Here is a 16797-nt window from a genome sequence, read left to right as displayed (position 1 = left end):
CCTGGGTGTATACAGTTTAAATCTACAATGTATCTGCTATAATTTTTGCCCAAAACACAAAAAAATAGTTAGAATTTAGAAACTAAGAATTATCATTCAACCTTATAACTGATAGAAGATCTAGAATGACTGACAATTTCCACTTTGTTCACCTTTTTGTGGATCTTAACACTCTTGCTAATCATTTCTATTGTTTACCATGTTAACAGTTTATCTCTATCTTCTATACAATGTACATGTAGTTTTGGTAAAAAGACTATATACTGTATATATATATATATACATGTATGCAAATCTATTTGTAGATCTTGTCTTGCTCATCATTTTGGTGTTTTAATTTCAGTTTTTAAGTCATCATATTGCAATGCACAATATTGATTGTGTGTTTCTCTAATGATTATTAGAGGATATGTACAATGTAGACAAACTTTATCTTTTTTTTCAATGCTCTAAATAAACATGTGTTCTTTATTTTTGATGTCATCAGACATGGTTGCCTTTTTTTAAAGACATCACAATAGGATTTTTTAGCATGTTTTAATTAGAGGACAGCAAGAATATTTGACATCACATGTAATTGAATTTTGACCAAAGGAGAACTTAGATCAAACAAACCACACGTTGCAGAGAGGAGAAATATCGTATTGCACAAGATTCGGTGGTGGAATCTGTTGCTCTAATGGTTGACTGCCATAGATACTTTTTATAAAATTCATTAACCTTTTTTCATTACAAGTCATATATATATATATATATATATACATTTTTGCATGATAACTTTTAACCCTTGCAAGTATTTTTCATATATGAACCTAATCAACTTTAAACATACATGTACATGTATATGAGCCAGAACGACAAGAGTATGTTAAAACTAATCATGCTAACTAAATCTTTTATCTGTTTGTGCTGAACTATTGAAATAATTAGAAACTTAAGTTAATTCTAAATTTTGAATGGAAAAAGGAATTCATGAATAATCTCCCTCCTTAGTGGAGATGGAGAGAGGGAGATTTCCCACTCTGTAGCTCCAAGAGGTTGGCACGTACTCTTTATCATTTTGTTCATGCTGTACTGTGCACAATGCTGGCCAGCAGTTTCTACCACTCCCAAAGTCTGGTTGGGTAATGCAGAGCAAACAAAATGACCAGACATGACATAATCAAATAAACTGTAAATATTGAAATGTCAAAGAGAGGCCAAAGATACCACAGGGACATTGAAACTCACAAGTAAAAAAAAACTGACAATGCCATAGCAAAAAAGGGAAAAGACCAAAAGACAAACAACAGTAGTGAGTACTTACACAAAACACAATATCAAAGTTTGCTGTTCATATTGGGCTGATGATCATGATGATTGGCAAATGAAGTACCTAGCTGTTTGTTTGTATATTTCAATATATATACTACATGTACATGTACTACTAGACAAAAAAATTATAAATAACACCTTTGATTATAATTGTTATATAATCAGTAAAAACTTATAAATATATATGGTGCTGAATCAGGATTTCGAAATAATGAACCCCATCATCAGCATCAGTTGCACTGAATGAACTTACATGATCCCTCTGGTTTTCCTCCTTGTGCTCGGATCCATACCAATTGCCTCGTTTCTATTCTCACTTGCAAAGTTCGTTTCTCTGGTCTTTTATTCTTTCCAAAGAATATTGTCACAACAAGTCCACGTTCCAAACTTCTGAATCTGGCCCAATCATCGTTTTCTATTTGATTCCCATTGTAAAGTGCTGCCATTTTTTTGGAACTTGTTGCTTTGTTTACTTCCCTTCATTAATATTAGTCTTTTTTCAAGTCACATGTCATAATGTCTCCTTGTCTACATGTTTTCTCGTGAAATATTTTATTTATTCATCTTATCATTCATTTTCAACACTTAAATATATATCAAGATATGCGAATTTAGGTTTTTGGATTACCTTCCGGGAACGTCTTTTTCAAGGGCGACAACTACGGGCACCTGTTGCACAAGGGAGATAACTCTAATGTATTTTTTTATATACTTTCACGCGTAAAACGAAAAGACTAATTACATCCAGAGACATATAATACAATGTATTATATGTCTCTGTTAAATCTAATGCGTTTATGTCGTAGAATATAATTGATTGTCGAGAGTCGATTGAGACATTTAAATATGGGATCATCATTTTCTTCTTTATTCTTCCCTCCACTATCTTGAGTACATCTCAAAAGTATGAATTTAATCATTGATGTACTCAGTCTATACACTAATATATACGGAAGCGTATTAGTGCCACACAACTTTTTTTTATATTTCTTCCTACGTTTGCGTTATAACGCAAACCATTGCGAAATAACGCAAACCTTTTGCGTTATAACTCCTTAAAATTAACTGGGATTCTCTAATTGATAATCAAAACATAAATACCGCGGCAGTAAATATTACGGAAAAAATTCTTGAAGCGGCAGAAAAATCAATCCCAAACAAACTGGTTCAGGTTAGGAAACATGATCAACCTTGGATGAATTCGAATATAAGAAAAATGATTCGAAAGCGTAAGAGATTACATAAAAAAGCAAAAATAACAAACAATGAAATTGATTGGACAAATTTTCGACGAATAAGAAATAAATGCATAAGCTACGTTCGATCAAGTAAAAAAAAATTCTTGGAAAAGCAAGTCAATAAAGTTGATAGTCTACACTCAATAAGCACAAAACAATGGTGGAAAACCATTAAAAATTTGATCGGACTACCAAAAAAATCAGTCTATCCAAGGATTTGTATAGTGTATATACAAATCCTTGGTCTATCCTACTTTAATTTTCAATAACCAATATATAGAAAGTGATTACGACAAAGCTAATTATTTTAACGATTATTTCTGCGCACAGTCTTCTGTTGATGAATCAAATACTGTATTACCAATATTAGAATATGATGAAATTAAAAAAACTAAAGGAACTGATTATAAGTGAGCAGGATGTTGAAGATGTGCTTGTAAATCTTGATATTTCAAAAGCTACAGGGCCTGATTTAATCAGTCCAAGACTCCTGAGGTCAGCAGCAACTGTCTTGAAGTATCCGTTTACAAAACTTTTTAATTTATCCCTTCTAACAGGGAGATTTCCAGATGTGTGGAAACTAGCAAATGTTATCCCTGTCTATAAGAACAAAGGTGGCCCAGAATTTTTGCTTAATTATAGACCAATATCTTTGCTGTCTAACATTGGTAAGACAATGGAGAGATGCATTTTTAAATACCTTTTTAACTTTATTATTACAAATTCTTTATTAACAAAATTCCAGTCTGGTTTTATCCCTGGTGATTCGACGGTTAAGCATCTGCTATGTGTAATTAACGATTTTGGTAAAGCATTAGATGCAGGGAAAGAGGTAAGGGTAATTTTCTGTGACATAAGTCGAGCTTTCGACCAAGTCTGGCATAAAGGCTTACTCTGTAAGCTTAAAAAAATCGGAATTAATGGAAAATTGCTACTTTGGTTTGAACGCTATTTAAACTCAAGAAGGCAACAAGTTGTCATTTGCGGAGAAACGTCCAACAACGAGCATGTCTCAGCTGGGGTACCCCAAGGGTCTATCTTGGGTCCTATTTTATTTCTTATTTATATAAATGACATAGTTAATGATATAGAATGTGATATTAAACTTTTTGCTGATTACACTTCAATTTATATAGTGGTTGATAACGAATATGAAGCGACAGAAAAGCAAAATAACGATATTGAGAAAATACATAATTGGTCTAAGCAATGGCTTGTCAATTTCAACCCAAACAAAACAGAAATAATGACCATTTCAAAAAATCACCATAAACCTCATCACCCACCAGTGTATATGAATAATAATATCATAAAAGAAGTTGAGTCGCACAAGCATTTAGGGGTTATTATAAATGAAGATGGAAGCTGGAATAATCATGTAAAAATGATTATTGATAAAGCTATTCCAAGATTAGCATTGTTCCGAAAGCTAAAGTTTAAACTTAAAAGGAAAAATTTAGAAACTATTTATTTATCTTTTATACGCCCAGTCTTAGAATATGGGGACATTTTCTGGGATAACATACCTGATTATTTAAAAACATCTCTGGAAAACTTACAAATAGAAGCAGCAAGAATTGTTACAGGTGGTACTAAGATAACATCGAGACAGTTGCTGTACGATGAAACCGGTTGGGAAACTCTCCAGTCTCGGCGTAATAAACATAAGTTATTAAAATTTCACCAAATGTTTCACGGAGATTGTCCTGATTATCTTTCTGTATTAGTTCCAAATCAGAGGCTAGATCTACACGACCACAGGACTAGGGGGTTATCAAATTTACAAACTATATTATGCAGAACAAGCTATTACCAAAAGTCATTTCTACCAGCCGTTATAAACCTTTGGAATGATATTCCAGACGACATTCGTTTAAATCAATCAAAATCGGTAAAAGACGTATCTCTCTCAAAATATTAATAAAATACCTTTATATTTTCACTTAGGCTGTAGAAGAGAACAGATATGTTTAGCAAGACTCAGACTCCAGAGTAGTGTTCTAAGGGACCATCTATTTAAAAAAAATCTTATCGAAAACGCACTGTGTTCCTGTGGTCGTGTAGAAACTACCTCTCATTACTTCCTCAAATGTCCAAAATATAATGAAATTCGAAGGGATACTATCGGGACGGTCTCTTGTTTTTATCTTAAGATTATCTTATATGGGGACAGTTTAAAGTCTGACGAGGACAATAAAATTATGCAAATATTTCATAAAGTTTCTGAATACATAGATAAAACAAAACGTTTTGAAAGTTGATCTTGTATATATATATATATATATATATATATATATATATATATATATAAGTCTGAAAATTACACCCAACAGTGTTAGAATTAGATTTTTCTGCTGACAAATTTTTGTCCGTCCCTCAGCGGGATTCGAACTCACACCTTTGATACACTACAGCACCAATCGCTTAGCCTCATGTCCAGCGCTCTAGACCACTCGACCACATCCGCTATAAAATATATATATAAACAAGTCTAAATTGAAAACAACGTTCAAACCTATGATTGCGTTGGATAAAAACCGCAATTTTTATACGTGTGCATGCAAAAACAAATTTCTTGTTAGAGGGGTCTAAATACAGCACAAACAACATTTTCCAAAAGACCAAAAAAGTGAAAAAGTATATTTTAACAAAACGCATTTGACTAACAGGTCGAACAACAAATGTTCTTAAACCCTGCTGACTGCCATTGGCGATTGCCAAATAAACGGATCACAAGGTGTAATAAATGGATCTTAATTAAAAATTTAATACCAAACAGAAAACAATAAACTTGCGGCAAAGATGGTATACCGCAAACAAAGGTGCAAAGATTTTTGTACACCATATCCGGATTTCGACAATTAATGTCTCTTCAGTGATGTTAGGAATCGAAACAGTATTTGGAAGGCCGTGTAATTTACCTCAATTTAGGATAGACTCTCGAATTTTGAGGAGTCAAATTAGGATGAACGGATCATATAAACCCGAAGGCAAATATAATACAAGCCCAAACGAAAAAATATAAACAAGTCTAAATTGAAAACAACGTTCAAACCTATGATTGCGTTGGATAAAAACCGCAATTTTTATACGTGTGCATGCAAAAACAAATTTCTTGTTAGAGGGGTCTAAATACAGCACAAACAACATTTTCCAAAAGACCAAAAAAGTGAAAAAGTATATTTTAACAAAACGCATTTGACTAACAGGTCGAACAACAAATGTTCTTAAACCCTGCTGACTGCCATTGGCGATTGCCAAATAAACGGATCACAAGGTGTAATAAATGGATCTTAATTAAAAATTTAATACCAAACAGAAAACAATAAACTTGCGGCAAAGATGGTATACCGCAAACAAAGGTGCAAAGATTTTTGTACACCATATCCGGATTTCGACAATTAATGTCTCTTCAGTGATGTTAGGAATCGAAACAGTATTTGGAAGGCCGTGTAATTTACCTCAATTTAGGATAGACTCTCGAATTTTGAGGAGTCAAATTAGGATGAACGGATCATATAAACCCGAAGGCAAATATAATACAAGCCCAAACGAAAAAATATAAACAAGTCTAAATTGAAAACAACGTTCAAACCTATGATTGCGTTGGATAAAAACCGCAATTTTTATACGTGTGCATGCAAAAACAAATTTCTTGTTAGAGGGGTCTAAATACAGCACAAACAACATTTTCCAAAAGACCAAAAAAGTGAAAAAGTATATTTTAACAAAACGCATTTGACTAACAGGTCGAACAACAAATGTTCTTAAACCCTGCTGACTGCCATTGGCGATTGCCAAATAAACGGATCACAAGGTGTAATAAATGGATCTTAATTAAAAATTTAATACCAAACAGAAAACAATAAACTTGCGGCAAAGATGGTATACCGCAAACAAAGGTGCAAAGATTTTTGTACACCATATCCGGATTTCGACAATTAATGTCTCTTCAGTGATGTTAGGAATCGAAACAGTATTTGGAAGGCCGTGTAATGGTCTTTTGGAAAATGTTGTTTGTGCTGTATATATATATATATATATATATATATATATAAACGATGTAAAATCGAGTGGATTGTCCGTCGTAAATGACTTTAATCGGACATGTGTGTTGGTTTCAGCGATTATCTATCAAGAAAGTAAAGTAGAGTTGACTGTTTCATTTTTTTTTTTTATTCACATTTTCTTTCTTTTAATTTATTTTATTTGTTAGTTGTATTTTTTTTTTGTGTGTGTATTTATTCAATTTATCATATGCTACTTAAACTGAATATACTGTTGGAACGTAATATTGTTTGTTAAATAATTTTTTTTTTGGGAGACGGATTTATATAAGTTTTTCCAAACTTGTTTCCGAATCCCATATTTGAACTTTATCTAACATTGTATTGTAATATTTTATTCATGTAATTTTTCATTAATAAATACTGTTTAAACTAAACATTTGCGAAATAACGCAAACATTTGTTTTATCTTATTTCTTATTTAAGATTCAAAGGAAGCAGCAGTTATTAATGGAGGAGGCTGCATATATTAAAATTTATCTTCTTTGTACTCATTGCAAAGTAAAATGCTTTACTATTTAACTAATAATTAGCAGGATAATTGATATAAGAAGATGTGGTATGAGTGCCGATGAGAAAACTCTCCATCTAAGTCATAATTGGTAAAAAAAAAAACCATTATAGGTCAAATGCGGTCTTCAACACGGAGCATTGGCTCACACCGAACATCAAGCTATAAAGTGGCCCCAAAATGATATACATGATAATACATGTACATATATTACAATGAAAATTGAGTAAATTAAATTTATACCGAAGAAAAAAAACAACCCTGCTAATATAGCTATAGCCGAATATAAATATACTTCCAAAGTAAGCTCTCGTTTGAGGATTGTGTAAGGTTGGTTAACTACCCTTTTGCAATAAATGAATAAAATGAAGATGTTTTGTTAATAAAATTATGTTCTCTCCATTTAAATTGCTACCAAGTTACCACACTAGATTGAAAATTTCATGACTTTTTATCAAAGAATCTTTATCATATTCTGAGATTTTAAAAAACGATTTCTTACATCAAAATTTAAAAAAAAAAATTCTTTCTTAATAAGTCATTTTACAGCATAAAGATTATTTTGTCTATTTGACTTGACAGTTTTACAATTGTATGACATTATTTTTTATAATGACTTTGCCTTGTATTTATGGTTCTTTTCCTAACTAAATCACAACAGAAATTTAATGACAGACGGACATATATACAAAACTTAATGAATAATTGAAATCAAGATGTTTGCGTTATTTCGCAAAGGTTTGCGTTATAACGCAAAGGTTTGCGTTATTTCGCAAAGGTTTGCGTTATATCGCAAAGATAGGAAGAAAATTATAAGAAAAAAAATTGTGTGGCGCTAATACGCTTCCGTAAATATATGTAACAGTGCTACCTACTTCCAAAACAATTGTGAGTGAAGCTAGCCAAGGTCTTTCCACATTTTTAAACTTTTTTGTTAGCAGGTTGGTTGGTTGAAACAAATGACGTCACGAAGGTCTAATGGCTGCCTAAAAATTTCACGATCCTTCAATGCAGGATTTTTATTTATTTCCGGTGATCACAGGACTTTTATAGTGTTGAAATTACTTTCTAAAGCATCTGCTAACATTGTTCGAAGTTATTTGTCATTACTGGACACTTCTATATTGTATTCTACATTTGAGACGAGTTACTGTGATCCGTTGTGGATGTTGTTTTTTTTTTTAGAAAAACTCGATTCGCGATTTACGATGGATTTACTGTTTGATAGACTTCAAAATGTATAACGGTATGGCCAATTATTTCAATTTGTTATCACTATTAACATTTTTATTGTAACAAAACACAAACAAAACGATATTTATAAATCAAAACCATGTCCATCACGTCATATCAGAAAAGCCCGCGAAAACAACGTTAACGTTTTCCTGAACTGTACGGAATTTAAAAATGGAAGTATACATTGATGGAGCATGCAAGAATAACGGCAAGCCATTGGCAAAGGCCAGTTATGGTATATTTTGGGAACCAAATAACATCAAAAATATAAATGTACCAGTTCCTGAATCTTACAAGCAAACAAACAATACTGGGGAACTGTATGCTGCCGTAAAATGCCTTCAACAAATACACGATAATCAAATATTATAGGATTAAACACATTTTTTCTAGAGGTTATTGATGTGTAAACCGGGGCGATTAACTCACAAACTGAATAAAAGTCCGAAGGACTTTTATGTAAAGTTTGTGAGTTAGAGACCCGGTTTACACATCAATAACCTCTAGAAAAAATGTGTTTAATCCTTATAATTCTTAAGCCAAATATTTTTAATTAACATTTTTTTGTGTAAAGGCTACTATAATTACCATCAAATGAACAATTGGCAGGTCGTAACTAAGGAGTTGGCCGCCATATTGACTTTCTAAAATCCATAAATGTTCGATAAATGCAACGGAATCTAAAATGAAATAGCACCTACCTCCAAAACTTCATTTTATTTAGATATTATCCGAATTGAAAGCGTACAAGTAACGAAGTAATCTTTCCCTTGAAAGTTTTCATTCGTATGACGTCGTGTTTTGCCATGACGTAAACTCGCCAAATCATTCATGAAATTTCGCGGAATTTTATTTAAATTTTAATTTTATACATTTTCGAAGCTTTAGTGCATTTATTTTATTCATTTCTTGTTATAAATACATTAGAATAGAAACAACTGTTATGCATTTGTTTTTTTAATCTCAATTTGCTTAAATTCCCAGGATCCCTGCAAGCATGTGTATCGCGCATGAATACATTACGAAAGTAGTTTCGGTAACATGGTTTATCGAAGTGTAAACCAACAGAAAAATTCTAATTGACCAATCCAATTCAAGTATTTATAGATATGCAAATCATATAAGAATTATCAAACATTAACATTAACCCTTTGAGCGCCGAGACGTTGTTTTTTTACATTGTTACGTTGCCATACATATTTGAATGACGTTACTATAAACGATACGTAACGTAACGTCAACACATTACATACAAGCACATGCACGTTATCCTCGTTAATCGATTGATTGGACATCTCATAAGGCATTTGCCTCAATGTAGTTACAGCCCTGTAATAAAAGTGAGGTAACAGTAAGTGTTCCTGAGCCAATATACCTCAAGTTAAATGAAACCTATTTTCAGACATTTCAAGTATATTTAAATAATATTTATACCTTTATTATTAAAAGATTTGGGAAGTGTTTCCCGATTTTTTTTTGAAAAAAGATGAATTTTATGAAGATATTGGTGCCACCTCATACTTTCGAATAGCATTTATAAAATGGCTTAAAGACCTGCCGAGTTATTCATTTTCAATACATTGTAAGTCAGGTTATTTATTTTCAAACAACCACAGAACAAACAATTTATTTTTGTGATGATCAAGGCTGAGTTATTTATTTTCAAAATCCTCCTGCTCCCCCCCCCCCCCCCCTTCCCAGAATATCAAATGGTCGTCCCCTAAATTCGGGGAAATCCAACATCCTCAGGACTAATCTTTTAGTTTGAGTACACGTAGCGGACCTTGCGTATATTCAGTGATTTTTTTTAATTTTTGGGTTGGAAATCGAAGTTATTTTATAACGTACATTCTATTTCTTTTTCTAGAATACTATAAAAAAAACCACGACAATATGGAAATAGATAAAGGTTTTTATAATATGATAAATATTACAAACAATAAAGATATATTGAAGAAAATATAGCTCAATTACTGTATTTTGATATAAAGAATCATGCAAGATTTGATATAATCGAAGGATTCAAAAGACGATCAGTGTTCTCATCTTCATAGTTGGCGCGGGTCTTTTTTTTTTTTTATAAAGCACCGTAGATGAAGAGACCGACTTAACACTTTGTACTATACATCGCCACAAAAATCGGGATACTAGTATATAGCATTTTAATGATTTATGATTTAACCATCAAAGTCTTAACTGATTGATCAATAAATCGAATGACAACTGTGTTCAGCGGCAAATATTTCATGAATATTCACAACAATAACTTATCTTTTTTCTGATAATGTAAAATCTGAAATAAGTTTACTTTTGCATTACAATTGTGTGACTTACCCTTCATTGTTATTTGCCGATTTTGTTTTGAGGAATGTCACTTGCCTGACTAAACAAGTAATAGTGAACTTTTAGCATCAATTTTGCTTCTTTTAATGTATAGCCTAAACTGATCTTCTATCTTTTTTGTATTCAAGTCAATATTTTACATGTCAAAGGCATGCGGAGTTCCATTAATTTCGCTAAATCTGTATTTTTTTATGCAACATTTAATGTCTTGATTTGATGTTTATCTGTGGTTCAAACTGTCTTGACCATTTTATGATTAAGCTGATTTTTACAGATAATATTGAAGTGTTATGAACACAATTATAGGTACAGGTTTAAAGAAACCCTTCGCTGTGTTAAGTACATGTCCGACTTAAATCAGTTTTGTCATTAAATGAGGCCTGTCGATAAAATTATTTTCTATTTTTTGTTGCGATCATTGACATCGAAAATCTGATATAAATCCCCTTTTCAATGGTGTGATTTAGGCAGATGATGAGAAGAAACTATGTAATCTTAGAGACACACTCTTTTGGCAAGAGTTCATTTAGGAATTTCGGTAAAAATCGATATGGCCCAAAATGCTGTAACTATCGTTTTTTCATTGCTTCCTACTTTATGATGTAGTATCTATTTTTCAAAACTAGTACATGGTTAGTTTGAAGTACGAAATAAAAGAGGTATTTTGGTATCAATAGTTTACCCCAATCACAATTACGGACGACGTACTTTCCTTTTGACTGTGGTTGATTCTTTGAGTTTTTGAATTTGATTTGATACATGCACAAACATAATCAAAAACTGGTTACTTCAAAAACCCTTCTCCAATTTTAAACAGAGATGCGGACTCGATGTAAATGAGAATTTAACTCCAGGACACAAACAGCTAACAAAGATATATAGAGGTCAACTTAAGTCTTAAAAGATAGTCGGACATTATACAATATTTCAAACACTAAAAGAATAAATTATCAGAGACTTCTAAAATTTGCTATCGGCATTCATTTCCTAAAAAAAATATAGCAGTCGGATATTAACGAACACAACCTCTTGGACAATAAAAGAAAACACTCAAATATTAACGAAAACAACGACTGGGACAATAAATCAACTCTGACATCGGTGAAAACATCCGCCGTTGACTGACACAGATAAATGGTGCCGGGTCGAAACAGTCCTCATATCCCATTCCTTGCATAACGATAAAGTTAGATAGAAGAATGCACTGGTGTGAAGAATAGACGATTTTAGACGACCCTTTGTTTTTTTCAGTTGAAAAATTTGAAATAAAACTCTTTTTACAAGAATGGACATTTTCAAATTACATGAATTAATCAACCCTTTCTTGTGTGTTTTTAAAACTGAAAAAAATGCTTTGTTATATGCAATATTCAGGTTCCACCATAAGGAAAGCTTTTCACATAAAATTTAAAAATAAACTATTGGACTAGATGATCACGATGAGGACGTGGCGCAGCGAATGTTCGCTTCCTCGAGATTTGGATTTTTGCAAGCCAAACGGAAACATTTCTTACAACACTGTGGTCTCGGAATTACAAGAAAGGCCCCATTATATTTTGTATACTTGTATCTCTTTTCCTTAGCTCTATTGATTATATCTTGATCTTTTTCATATATAGTCATACGTAGTAGTTACAAATATAGATTAGGGTCTTGTTTAATCTTTCCTACTAACAAAACAAAAAACAAAAACAAAAAAAAAGATTCAAAATGCTGACAATAGTTTAATAGTTTTAATGGATCAGATGGACTGAAAAAATCTACATGCTGTTAATAACTTCTGTATAAAAAAAGTTTGTATATCAATTTTGTGTGTTGGATTTGAATTTTCAGTACTAGTATTAGCTTAACTTTTGCATAGAATCATGCACTGCCGTCCGTGTTTATATATTGTGTTTCTTTAGCTACTGTTAAACAATTTTGGTTGTGAAAGTAAACAATTCATGATTTTCTTTTGGTACCAGTATTATTTTGAAAAAGTCCGTTATGATATGAAAGTCATGCTATTGGGTATGGTTACAAATGAGACACCTATAGCCACCAAAGACATCCGGACACGGGTCGTCGTACTGCCTTCAACAATAGTTTTGTATATATGATCTCCCCCAGTTTTTGGTTGGGTTCGTGTTGTTCAGTCTTCAGTATTCTATTGTTTGTGTGTACTGTTAATTGGCTTTTGGTCAGTTTTCGTGTTTTGCCATGGCATTGTCAGTGTGTTTTCGACTTGTGAGTTTGACTATCCCTAAGGTATCTTTCGTCTCTCTTTTATGTATGCAAGACTGTTCTTTATGTAATTCAATGTGAAACAATTAGAATGAGAAAGTTCACGACATGTTAAGCTTTTAGCATTGAAGGATCGAAAAATAAACCTGACAAATAAAGGGTTATAACGACAACAACTTGGCCAAAGGCTTCTTCCTGGCTTTGGAAAAGTTCAGTATATTTTTGTAGGCGCTGATCCCCTCTTCTAACCTTGAACTGTCGGTGTCGTGTACCAGTATAACATTAGAACAAATAGAAAAATATTTTTGAAAAAAGTTTGACTTGTCAGAATTGGACCAAGCACAAAAAAAACCTATCACAATGACGAAAGACAAAAAGTAAAAAAAAATAAAGGATATGTTATTCAAAACACGATCTTAACTAAAAATAGAAAATGTTTTCAAACATTGAATTGACAACAAAGTGGGATGCATGAACAATTAAGGCAGAGTATGAAATTTGTATATTAGAATGATAAATAAAAAATTCCGGGTATGATTTGGCTTTTCGCAGAAATTGTTTTAAAAGACATTGTCGAAATTATTAATAACTTTAATATTTTGGTATTTTTAATACTAATGAAGTCAACATATGTTTACACCAATAGCTAATTGGTAAGTTTCTCAAGAAATATGTTGGGTAAAATAGTGTATTCAAAAACATATATTCCAGAATTCGACCGACTTTATCTGCCGAGCTAGCCTCCTAAATTTGAACAAACAGTTTTTATTGAATATATTTACAGAAATCAAACTGTGATATCAATTATCGAACGATTTGCAATCTGTAACACTCCACATTGTGAAAATCAGTAAAAATACAATGGTTTTACTACAAAACGTTACCAGTAATTTCGAGTACCTGCCACTTTTATACGCACAAACGTCACACACAGCACCAGTTTTGATGACGTCATTCGGATAAACGTTACAATTTGAAAACAAAATAACAATTGCTTTTTTTAACTGTCAACCATGTGAACTAATTTCACTAAGTTAATTTAATAAATAAAGGCATACATAGTTTATAATTGGAGTATAGCTTGTGTAAAAATTTGCACGTTGCCTCTAAAAAAAAATTGTTTTCAACCAGGAAAATTCAATATATATATGTGACTTTTAGAGTTATTCTTGTATAACCGAACAAAGTCAGTTATTTTTCTTCAAACCTTTTTATGGTTTCGGCAGTAAAATCATGTTTTTTATATACATTTTTAATGGTTTGTGGGTTCTGCTAAAAAGCGACAAAAATGTCGTTTTGGCGTGCTAGCGGTAAACGACAAAAATGTCGTTTTGGCGCCGAAAGGGTTAAAACAGACAGTGAGTATTTAGTTAGAGGTATAACAAGTGACATTGTTTATTGGAAAAGCAACAACTGGAAACTTAAATCTTCCGGAAAAGATGTGAAAAACAAGGAGCTCTGGTCAGAAATAGATAATTTGTTATCGAATATAAACGTATCATGGGTGCACATTACTCGTGATTCTGAAATCGGTCAGATTGAAGCCGATAAACTCGCAAAACTTGCGTTGAATATAAAAGCATCGTCTGGAAACACCGTTCAAGCGAATAACCAGAGTACCGTGAATGTGTGTAACAACATTGAATGGAGCGACGATGAAGAGGAAACTATACCAATGAAGGTAGCAACCCCGATTCCAAGTAAACCTAACAATAAACTAGTACGCAAAACTAGTATTAAGGCAAAATCTCCGTCTTTCTGTACAATGTCAGCACTCAGGAGAATTGAAAGTCTTTTACTGTCAACATCTGAGGAAGTTTTAAACTTAAATGATGCCCTTAACTGTCATATTGACTCGTCAAACAGTCAGTTTCAAGAGATTAAAGACAAATTTGCATCATTAGCAAACACGGTTAAAACTCAAACCAATTCAGCTTTAACCTCCGTTCAAGAAGTCTTTACAGAAACACAACTCATTAAATCGGAAATCGAGATAAACAATAAGGCATTTGTAAATAAATCAAACAGCTTGTGGGACAAATTAAATGCCGTTTCTAATGAGATTAAATCTGTTAATTTAAAATCATCTCACGTCAACGTATTACCAGAAACCGTGACAGAAACACCAAATAGAAAAAGAGAGGAAAGAAATTCTGCTACAAATAAAACTACACCTGGAACATACAGCAACGCTGTTAAAAGTGGATTTCCAAGTAGCTCTAATAAGCCAGTTACTTTAAATAGGACAAACCTCGGGAACCACCGTGATACGCACAATCCTTCTTATATGGAAAGACAAAGGTCACAAATAAATACAAAATACACGGACCGTGAAGTCAACTCTACTTATCCGCATTTTCTTTGTTCTAGTGAGAAGAAAAACTTATTTCTTGTTGGGAGTTCAACTCTCAAAAAAATGTCTCCAAGGAAAATGTCAACTGAACATATCAACACTAAAGTAAAGACTATTCGGGGAGGACGAATCAGAGACATTGAAGATTGCCCAATTCAGTACATCTCAGAAGGCAAACTTGATTATGTAGATGTCATTGTTGTTCATGTGGGCACTAACAACGTATCAGATGGAGACTCTGTTCATGATATAATTGACGACTATCGAAATTTAATTTGTACAGTTAGACAGAGCTTACCAAGAACTAAGCTGGTAATTTCCTCAATCTTACCAAGGCCAACTCATTATCAAGCTAACCGTACAATTTATGATATCAACAACCGTCTTTTATCTCTAGAGGAACAACATGTGGAAATTCTAGACAATACTTTAGACTTTCTATATGGAGACCAGCCCAATCTTACTTTATTTGCAGACAAATTAAGGATTTTCACAATAACCTTTCTTCTACCAGAAAATGTAACTTCATTTTGGGAAATTTTGTCAGTATTGTTATTTTGTATTTATGTACTGCAACACATATTCTATTATCTAACCCCAAATCATCTCCTTTTACAAACCCTTTTATATTTCCACAAAAGTCACTTAATATATGTCACTTAAACATAAATCATATATTGCCAAAGTTTTCTGAAATTAAATATTTGCTATCAAAATCTAACACAGATGTGCTGTGTTTAAGTGAAACATTTTTGTCAAATTCTGTCCAAAATAAAGAAATAGATATTAAAGGTTATGATACAAACAGAAAAGACAGAATTGGAAAATCTGGGGGTGGGTTTTTAATTTATATTTCTAACATGTTAACCACAATTAGACGATATGATTTGGAAAAGGATGATATAGAATCAATTTGGCTGGAAATTATTTTTGTTCATCAAAAACCTATATTACTTGGTAACATATATAGACCACCAAATAGTAATGCAGAGTGGATTACAAAATTTGAATCAATGTTAACAAATGTTGATATTGAAGATAAGGAAATTATTATTTTGGGTGACTTTAATATTGATTTGCACTGTAAAAAACGGCGTTTAGAATTGAAACGCATCTACAACATGTTTAGATCTAAACGTGTTTAGAAAAGCGTTTAGGATCTAAACGGACATTTACGTAAACACATTGAAACCTAAACATGTTTAGAATTTAAACGTGTTGCAGGTTTATTATCTGTGAATGTTATCAGTAAGCTAAACATTAAATGGCATCTAAACACTTCTGAAACACTTTCTTAAACACCTAAACACATTATACCACTTCATTACTGATTTCACCTTTTTACTAGATGTTCCTACATATTCCAACGTATTCTGTGACACTATCTCGGTTGTCTTGAAATGAAAATTATGGAAACATATAATTATTTACAATGAGCTACTTATGAGAACAATTCATATCATCTTCCCCAACTGAGTTCGCGGCCCTTTTTTCTGTTGTAAGATTATAGAT

The 16797-nt window shown here is 32.3% G+C and overlaps 1 protein-coding gene across 12 annotated transcripts in view; it reads right to left on the bottom strand.

Annotated features, from left to right (window-relative positions):
• The window catches only part of LOC127702963 (1-phosphatidylinositol 4,5-bisphosphate phosphodiesterase gamma-1-like), a 102793-nt gene extending 100813 nt beyond the window's left edge, over positions 1 to 1980 (bottom strand). For all 12 annotated transcript variants that reach the window (XM_052207307.1, XM_052207313.1, XM_052207316.1 and 9 more), the window contains exon 1: positions 1568 to 1980. In XM_052207307.1, coding sequence (XP_052063267.1) covers positions 1568 to 1760 — 193 coding nt within the window. In that variant the 5' untranslated portion in view covers positions 1761 to 1980. The remainder of the gene's footprint in view (positions 1 to 1567) is intronic.
• Between the last annotated feature and the right edge of the window lie 14817 nt (positions 1981 to 16797).

The sequence above is a fragment of the Mytilus californianus genome, unplaced genomic scaffold (genome assembly GCF_021869535.1).
Source record: "Mytilus californianus isolate M0D057914Y unplaced genomic scaffold, xbMytCali1.0.p SCAF_5, whole genome shotgun sequence".
In the NCBI taxonomy this organism is placed as follows: Eukaryota; Metazoa; Mollusca; class Bivalvia; order Mytilida; family Mytilidae; genus Mytilus; species Mytilus californianus.
This window is presented reverse-complemented; position numbering and strand designations above follow the sequence as displayed.